Here is a 9,540-nt window from a genome sequence, read left to right as displayed (position 1 = left end):
GAGATGCCTTCCTAGGCTTCCCACTGTCCTCTCCTCAGACCTGTTTGGACCCCTTGGAAGAAGACCTAATGAAATAGCTTACCTGCTTCTCCGGCTTGAGCACTCAACACAAAGCTACTTTTTTCTCTTTGTTTGGAACTTGGAGAAAACAAATACAGATTTGCTTCGCTGGCCACAGTCAGCAGATGTCTTGAAGGCCCAGATTCTATCTGTTTATGTGGCCCCAGCAATTCAGTATGCTCTCTTGGCAGCTTCTTTATATCAGAATTCCAGGGGGAATACTGAGAGGAGGCCAGGCAACTAATCCCCATGAGCCCTCAGCTCCCCTCAGAATGTGCTTCTTTCTCAGCCCAATATTGCTCCATAGGTTTCATTCCCATCTCCCACTATCTCCTCTCACAGTGAGCCTGCCCCTCTGTCAGTCTGGTCTCAGCTCTCTGGAATATCCTCCCTTGTGAACAAACCACCCCTCAGTTGCTGCATCGACGGCCTCTCCAAGCCTTCCCTTTACCAGTACCCACACTTCCAGGACCTCACACGCTCTGAAGCTGGTTCCATGGAGGCAGTTCATTTTGTTACCAACCCACCTTCCAGCAGGCACAGGCACACAATACACCCAGTATCACCCTGCATGGTGTGGCCTGAATGAGGACCTGGCACTTTGCTCTCTCCCCATGGAGGGAACCCATTACTCCTCCACCTTTGTGGAAGTTCTGGCAACTTCTTTCCTAGTTTTCAACATCTACTGACTTTCTGGTCACTCCCACACATTCTCAGACTACTTAGACATCTAGTTCACAGGCTTCCTCCTTCTCTCTGGTCCCCTCCCAGCTATGTCATCATCTTGAATGACTACGGCAAACTCACCTGGAATTCTAGCCTTACTTCCTTTCCAGCGGAAATCTTAGCATTATGGGACAGTCGTACTCTGCCATCTAGTCAAATGTTCCATCAGTGTCCGTCCATCCCACTTCCCACCAGCTTCACTGGAAGAGGTATTTCTCTTCCTTTTGAAAGCGTATTCCTCAACTTATACTCTGTATTCTATCACTTCTTTCCTGCCTCTGCCAGCATCTGCTTCAGTTATCACTCTGCCCCTCCAGCTTCCGTGACTCCTCCCCTCTCCCTTTTGGCTCTGCCTAAACAGTTTCAGAGCACTTCTGATGAACAGCGAACAGCCTTTCCCCGTCTCTACTGTACTATTTTCCCCTCCCCTTGAGAAAGAAGCTTCTCAAAAGAATTGTCCATCTTCTCTGCACTCAAAGATCAGACCACAGCCCAAGGACTAAATGCAGCCCCCACCTGTTTTTGCATGGCCTGAAGCTAAAAAGATTTTACATCTTTAAGGGCTGGAGCAAGATTTTGACACATAAAAATTATGTAAAACTGAAATTTCAGTGTCCATCATTAATAGCTTATCGGACACAGCCCTGCCCATTTGTCTACTTATTGATTTTGCCTGTTTTTCTCCTACAAGGGCAGAACTGAATGATTTCCAGAGACCTGGAAGACTGCAAAGCCTGAAATATTTACCATCTGGCCTTTCTGGAAAGGTATGCAGACCTCTATGTTAGTCTCCGTCAATCATTCCTCTACCCTTTGATGAGAGGGTGATTTCTGAAACACAGATCTGTTTATAAACATCATACCCCTGCTCTATAGCCTCCAGGAGCCCTGACTACTTTCAGTGTTATCCCCTTAGCCTGGCACACAATGCTCCACACGTCTGGCTCCAGACTGCCTCCTGAACTCCCTCTTTGTACCTCCGATATAGTTTACTTTGGCCATTCTGAACTCTTTGTACCTCCCTGAATGCTTCACATGGTTTCATACAATCCATGTGGAGTCCCATTTGCTCCTTCTGTTTGGATAGACCTTCAACTCCTTTCTTGCCAAATGAGCTTCCGTTTGTCTGACAAAACTCAGATTAAAGGTCCACAAACTTTCCAGGATGCTTTCAGACTGCATTAGGGACTCCTCTTCCTTAGGGCTCCCAGGGGCCTCTGAAAAAGTCCCTATTCTAGGCCTCCTCATGCATTATGTTGGACTCATGTTATTCCAAGCACCTCACAAGCACCTCGAGAGCAGAACTAGTTATCACTTAGTCCTTTAGTGATACCATTGAGCAGAAAAGTTTGACCATTGAAACATAGCCGAGCCTTAATAAATCCCAAAATTTCAGAGTTTCAAGGAACTCTTCATGTTTGCAGATGGCATTAAATTCCTCTGCATGCATACAATCAACTCAAGTATAAACTAAAAGAGATTTAGTGCTCAGGCAGCAGTATAGGGAATGTCTATATTCAAATAAAATTGAGATTAGGTCACAGGTACATGTTAGAACCCAGCATAAGGATGCTGGAATTTTCAAGGGTTTATTTCCTTAATAGACCAACCCAATATGTTAAAAATGCAAATAAGAAGATATTCAGTGGCATTAGGAAGGCTCTTAAAAATGAATGATCAGGTTAGCCTCAAACAAGTAACTTAGGATATTTTGTGTAGATGTGGTAATGAAACTCTAAGTGATACTAGATCTGGCAGTGGTCCAGAGAAGTGCAACTGAAGTAATCAAAGAGACAACAAATTGCTGTTTTAAGAAAGACTGAAGGTATAAGGAATCTCTTCAGTTTGGAAAAAGAAGAAAAAAAGGAGTCAATAACAATAATGGACTGAGTACTAACTGTGTGAGGCTATTCTAAACACTTTGTATGTGTTGTCTCCCTCAATCCTGACAACAACCTTATCAAATAAGCACTATTAATATCCTCAATTTACAGACGAGGAAACTGGGGCACAGTGAAGTTAAATAACTTCTCTAGTACCTCAGTGGTGGAAAAGGAAAAGCCAAGATTCAAACGCTATTTGACTCCAGAGCAAACAATTTTAACCACTGTAACATAAAACACCTAGCAAACAAACAAAATTTAAACAAATGAATCAAGTAACCACAGATTTACTACAATTCAGAACTCCAAATACCAAGGCACCACTTTAATGCTTTAAGAGGAATACATTTTTGTTGCCTGAATTTCTTATGAGCACACGTCACTTTTGCAAAGAAAAAAATAAAGATGCAATTTCAACACTGAAAATACTAGTTCTCCCAGCAAGTGGTCAACTTCCAGAATCTATAACCCAGAGAGGGTGCTCTAAATATAAATAGCCTGAAGAAAGGTTTAATACCTACAATAATTTATACCTCTTATAGATACCTATAATAGTCAGGAACATATCCCTAGGGAAAGTGGATTTTTGAACTAGGTAGGAAAGGACAGAATGTGGCAGATGGAGAATCTACACGAGAAATGGAGACAAGAATGAGTAGTGCATGAAAATATTCATCTAATTTGTTGCATAAAACAAAGTAAATGAACTCAAAAGAAGTTTTGGATCAGCTGTGTTTTCTCTATTGAGCAGATTTCCTGGGAAACTGACATGTCTTCACAAATAACCTCCCTGCAGGAAATACTTTAGAGATCAGGATCCCTACCTTCAATAATATCTGTATCATTTATCCTCAGTGCATACAGAGAGTGGCTGTTTATTTGGGAAAACTAAAGGCATTTCTGCGGTCACTTAGGAATTTATTTTTTTATATTTTTTGGGAGGATGAACAGAATCTTGCTTGTTATGCAGTTCAGGGAGCCCTTGAACTCACTATATAACCCGGGCCAGCCTCAAACTTACTTCAATCTTTCTGCCTCATCCTCTGGAGTGCTGGGATTACAGGGGCCAACATGACTAGTCTCACTTAAGTACTCTTTCTCACAAGGTTTGACTTTTGTTCTAAGAGCTCATCAAAAAGAATGCTTCCAAGAGCTGTACCTTACACTTTTGGGATTAACTCCAACCTTCAGAACCACGTGTGAGTGGACTCGAGGAAGTTATTTGAATGATCCAGTCTTTGATAATTCTCATTATAAATAAGTTGGCTCCTCTTCGGGTTAGAATTGACAGATATGACAATTAAAATCCTGATCCATAAACATAACTGAGTAAGAGGTTAAAAAAGAGTGGGAATACATCTTAAGAGGACAATAGAGAAAACAAAACTCAGTGCCTGAACATAAGTCCTTGAAGACTAGGATAATGCATTGATAGCTTATACAAATAAATGCCAGATTCCTTACTGGCCTACTTTTCTGTAACTCCATATTTTTAAAAGAAAGAAACTGGATCACAGATCTTTTAAGAATTCTTTTAAATCATTTACTGCTTTGGTTAAATTGATATTAGAACAGGTAATTTAATAGGGTACCTGAAAGTCTAATTTCAAATTGAACTTTAATCCAACCTAAAGCATTTTTTAAAAGTATCTTTTCTATCTTGTCAACTCCCAAGGGTGGAGAAGGAAGTGTTTTTCTGTGAAATATACAGGCTCTACATGTTGGATCTTCCTGATTGTGAGCTTATAAAGAGGACCGCATTTGTAAGGAATACGTTATACCACACTTGACATCGGTTAAGTACTATTTAAAATCTTTGTTTATGGGTGAAGACATTGGAAAGGGCTCAGAGAAAAATGATGACCATAACTTAAGTTTGGAATCCAAGACAAAAATTGTATAGGTAAAGTGGATACAGTATGCTGAATCTTGGATATCTTTGTTATTTTCTAGTCCCCCCCCCCAGGTTTAAAGACACTCGGGAACAGTATATCAGAAGTCCACAGAGATTTCTGAACTCAACTCAAAATAATGGAGGAACTCTCTGGAGAGATCCTCTCAGAGATACATCCCTCCTACTTCTTTTCCATTTGTTCATTCCTCATTTAGCAAACATTTTGAATGCTTACCAAGTGACAATATTCTAGGAACAAAGAAATCTGTCCTCTTGGAACTTACATTTCAGTAGGGGAAGAGAGACAGTAGACAATAGATTATATAGCAGGTTAGAAGGTGACACAAAAGCAGAACAGGCTAAGGGGATCATACCTGAGGATATTGCAAATTTCAAAGGAGTGGTAAAGATAGGCATCTTTGAGCAAGTAAGGGTGAGCAAATTGATGTAACTGAAAACATATAATTCCCATGGGGTTGAAGGGAAAGAATGGTAATCATACTTTGCAATTACCTTCTGATACAGTTTACAATGCTGAGCCACTCAGCCAGGGGGCACTGGACGAGTTATTTCCAGAACTAAAAAAAAAAAAAAAAAAAAAAAAAAAAAAAAAAAAAAAAAAAAAAAAAAAAAAAAAAAAAAAAAAAAAAAAAAAAAAAAAAAAAAAGACCATATAAATTTGAGTGCCACAGGACCACATACATGCAACTACATCCAACTGCTGATTGGAAATACAGATTACGAGCTAAGCAGATATCATGCAGATAGAAATGAGATGTGGATTTGGAATCATGTAATATCTATGTTGGTTGAAGTGGGGATGAATAGCGAAAAGAGGTCAAAGGGAGACACTCACTATTAAATGTCATTTTAGGGATAAAGACCAAGAATAATGGAGAGTACATTTTTATCCTGGGCTGTGTGTGTGTGTGTGTGTGTGTGTGTGTGTGTGAGAGAGAGAGAGAGAGAGAGAGCACTGAGACAACATTGTTAACATCCCTTTTTCTCTCTTTCCGTTTTTCCTTAATGTAAGCTGCTACTCTTCAAGTTTAAACTGTCCTGCAGCGATGCACTTCCTTCTGGCGCGAATCTCCTTCCAAGGCCTTTTTATGGGAAGGGGAAGGGACCGACATTTACTGATCCGCTCCTGTGCGCCCAGTGTTTGAACTCCAAAGCCCGGGTTGCTGTCCTAGAGAGTCCACCTGCTTCATCGATGTAACACCCTTGCCTCCTTCCGCAGTGTCAATACGCAGAAGGCAGAGGCATAGAAAGACCTAAAGAAAACAAGGGACAGAACTTGAAGAAAAACTAAATCCAACCAATCAAAAAAAAATGATTGTCAGAGGCGTGAACCCAGCAACTAGCACCTTTCACCACCTCCTCCAGCTGTCCGCCAACCACGACTGAGCTCCGGCTACCCCCTGGGCTCCGCCCCTTCACCGCGGCCCGTGTTCATTGTCTGGCTCCCTTCTTCACTTCCCCATTGGTCCTGCTTTCTCGTTTTTACGCACTGTGCTCAGCTCCGCCCTTCACGGAGAGGTTGTGCAGAGCAGCCTCAGAGGCCGTGGCGGATCTTTCTCTGTGTAGCTTTCCCCCTCTTCCCGGCATTCCTGTTTCCGCCTTCTTAGTGCGCTCTGGGTTCTGCACCACTGAGGTGTTTCGCGCCCGGGGCTTCAGTGACGCCATCGCTCTGCGCCGCGCAGACACCCGCCGGTAGAGAGGGAGCAATTCCGTCGCCCTTCGCCTCTTTTGTTGGCCTGCTGCTCCTTCCGAATCATGGCGCCATCGCTATGGAAGGGGCTAGTAGGCATCGGCCTCTTTGCCCTGGCACACGCCGCCTTTTCCGCTGCGCAGCGTAAGTGCCCGAGCGACGGGGACCTCTTTATTGGGAGCCGGGGCTGTGTATGGATGGGCTCAGCCCTAAGGGACTGTCCGACGGAGGGTCCGAGGGATGGTCCCTTGGGACCTTACAGCTTCGGGTGGCTCCGAATAGCGGTGCAGGGTTTGTAGTTTGCGGGGTGTGGGGCACCTGAGATTGCAAGAAAGTAGGGAGGGACGTCTGGGAAAGGATTAAAAGCGGAGTCTGTCCAGGAATCCAGGACAAGGGATGCCAGATCAGCACAGATCAGATCAGGCAAAGCGTGAAATTTAAGGCCTTAGTTCTTGGCCTCACGACAACTAGATGGACAGTATTTTGAATACTCCTGGGCTATCCAGGCAGTAACTGAAATGTTAAGGGACCGATTGCCTCAAGGAAGAACTGTGATGCTGTCTGAGGAAAGAGCACTGGACAGCGAATCTGTAGGCCTGATTTTTAAAAACTTGATTAAACATTAAATCTGTGTGACCTTGGGCAAAAGTCATGTACTACACTACCTTATAAAATCCAGTTTCCTGTAATTGGTTGAAGTTGTACTGAGGGTAGATGCTACGGTTACAAGTGATGCCTTAATGGAGTTCATAGGCTAGTGGAAAAACAAATGGCTTAAGAGATAATCACAATAAAGCAATATAGACGTCTTAAAAATATATAAGTGCTGGGCATGGTGGTGCACACTTGTCATCCCAGACCTCGGAAACTGAGACTGGGGGATCGCCATGAGTTCGAGACCAGCCTGGGCTACATAGTGAGTTCAAAGCCAGCCTGAACTGTGTAGTGAGACAGAAAACCCTAATTCAAGAGAAACATTTCCACATGGTATTACTTTCTCGTCACTTTATGGTGGCAGTGCTATTCACAATTAGAGTTTTCGGTAGAGTTACTAATTTTTAAATAATTTTGATTTCTTTGACGACTTAGTGAAAAGTTTCAGAAGTTTCTGGTTTTACTGTAGTAATGAAAGAGAAATTAGGCTTAGGTATTTCTGCCTCATACTTACACATCTATTGCTCTTACCCACCTTGACAAGGTGACAAAGAACATCATGATGAAAATAAAATACCTGTAGTTTGTTAAGGCTGCCTGCCCTGGAATATAGAGGTTTTGAGGGTTCTGGGATTACCATTACTTTATATAGTGTCTAATTTAGCCACTATGGTATATTGATTTGCTTGCATTTTAAGAAAGAAAAATGGGCTACATTTTCCTTAATGGTATTCTTCTGGTTTATAGATCGTTCTTATATGCGATTAACAGAAAAAGAAGATGAATCACTGCCAATAGATGTAAGTTGGTCATTTACATTTCATTAAAAATGTATTTTTAAAAATTAGCCACTTTGCTTATGATAGTTTTTTACTGGTTTTTATTCTCTTTAACATTTTGCAAACGTGAAATAACATCCCTACTTTTCATCACTTTTTGTAAAACCCAAAGATTTGGAAATCTTGAAAGATTTCTCTGTTAGGTTTCTAGAACTATAGTTAAAATAGTCTTTCTAGAAGTTGCTCAGCCCACAATATGAAATGAACTTAAAACAGTTGATTATTTTGGCTTCATTTTTATTTTTTAGAAAAGTTCCCAAATTTAAAAACAAACTAAGCTAATAATGTATTATTTAGGGCACACAGAGGTGATCAAACTAGAGAAAAAGAAAAGTTTTTATTAAGTTAAAAGTATTCATATTCCAGCTTCACTCTCAATTTTTATCTTTATTGGATTGGTATTTCCAAAAGTAGGAAATTCTTTGTAACAGATTCAAACAGTAAGTGTAAACATTAGAACTGACTACACAAAATTAAAACAACAAAAACACATCTGATTCCTCAGTAATTTCAATTCTGCTCCTAATAGTTTGAGGCATATCCATAATTTATAAACATTATCCTTTATGTATGTATAGCTTTGTCTAATCAAAACACAAGTGTTTGCTGGGCATTGTGTCGCACACCTGTAATCCCAGCATTCGGGAGGCTGAGGCAAGAGGATCGCTATGAGTTCGAGACCAGCCTCGGCTACATAGTGAGTTCCAGGTCAGACTCAACTACATAGTGAGACCCTGTCTCAAAAAAAAAAAATAACCAAATAAAAAGAATAATGGATTTTAGGGCCAGGGATTTAGATCAGTGGTTCTGCCACCTACCTTGCAAGAACAAGGACCAGAGTTTGATCCCTGGTACCAAAAAAAAATAATTTTTTTTTGTTTGCACTTATGAGGCAGGCAATGGAACCACTGAGCTAAATCCCTGGGCCAATATGTATATTTTTATAGTTAGCTTTTTATTACATAATTTATCTTGAACCGATAGATTCACCACATTCTTGTTGACATTGCTTTATATAAAAAAAGTCTCCTTGGTACATAGGAGGTTGGAGTGCAAACTGGTATAACATAGTATATTAGTTTTTCATTTAGACAGAATAATAGCTTGTGGCCAATTTTGACTTTTGTTGAATACAATTGAAGATATGAGATGTCATCATTAAATCAGTCTGTCACCTTTGCTTTTTTGTGGATACACACACTCACTTATATCTATGTGAACTGGCTTTCTTCTGATTAAAATTGGAAAACTTGGGCCAGGGATTTAGCTCAGTGGTGCTGCTGCCTTCCTTGCAAGTGCAAGGTCCTAAGTCTGATCCCCAGTAGCAAAAAAATAAAATAAAATTGGAAAACATTAAAAATTCAGAAAATCACAGCCAAGAAGATATGCTTATAATTCTGTCGTGTAATTCCAAACATTCAACATTATTGTTTGTACAACCTCTTTGGAAAGCGTGGTATTAACCAGTAAACATATGCATACTCAACACAGAGTTTCCACTCCTGGGCACTGCAGGAGACACAAGAATGTTTTACAATGTAGGCATAGTAAAAATAACAGGAAACAATCTGAACACATGTCTAGCAACATTGGAATGGATAAATTGTGGTATTTTTGTCTGTTGAACTACAATGAAAATGAATGCACTCCAACTGCATACTACAGCAGGCATGAATCTCACAAACATGTGGAAGAACAGCTAGCTACAAAATACGCGCTTGAATCTATTTAAATACAGTTCAAAATTAGCAAAAGTAAACACTAGGTTTCAGA

At 40.7% G+C, this 9,540-nt stretch overlaps 1 protein-coding gene across 1 annotated transcript in view; it reads left to right on the top strand.

The window, feature by feature from the left end:
- The first annotated feature begins 6,154 nt into the window (after positions 1–6,154).
- Mmgt1 (membrane magnesium transporter 1) overlaps positions 6,155–9,540 on the top strand; it is a 9,100-nt gene continuing 5,714 nt past the window's right edge. The window contains exons 1-2 of the mRNA XM_010642492.3: positions 6,155–6,418; positions 7,676–7,728. Coding sequence (XP_010640794.1) covers positions 6,340–6,418; positions 7,676–7,728 — 132 coding nt within the window. The 5' untranslated portion in view covers positions 6,155–6,339. The remainder of the gene's footprint in view (positions 6,419–7,675; positions 7,729–9,540) is intronic.

Source organism: Fukomys damarensis, unplaced genomic scaffold (assembly GCF_012274545.1).
Source record: "Fukomys damarensis isolate Sample0158 unplaced genomic scaffold, DMR_v1.0_HiC HiC_scaffold_39, whole genome shotgun sequence".
In the NCBI taxonomy this organism is placed as follows: Eukaryota; Metazoa; Chordata; class Mammalia; order Rodentia; family Bathyergidae; genus Fukomys; species Fukomys damarensis.
This window is presented reverse-complemented; position numbering and strand designations above follow the sequence as displayed.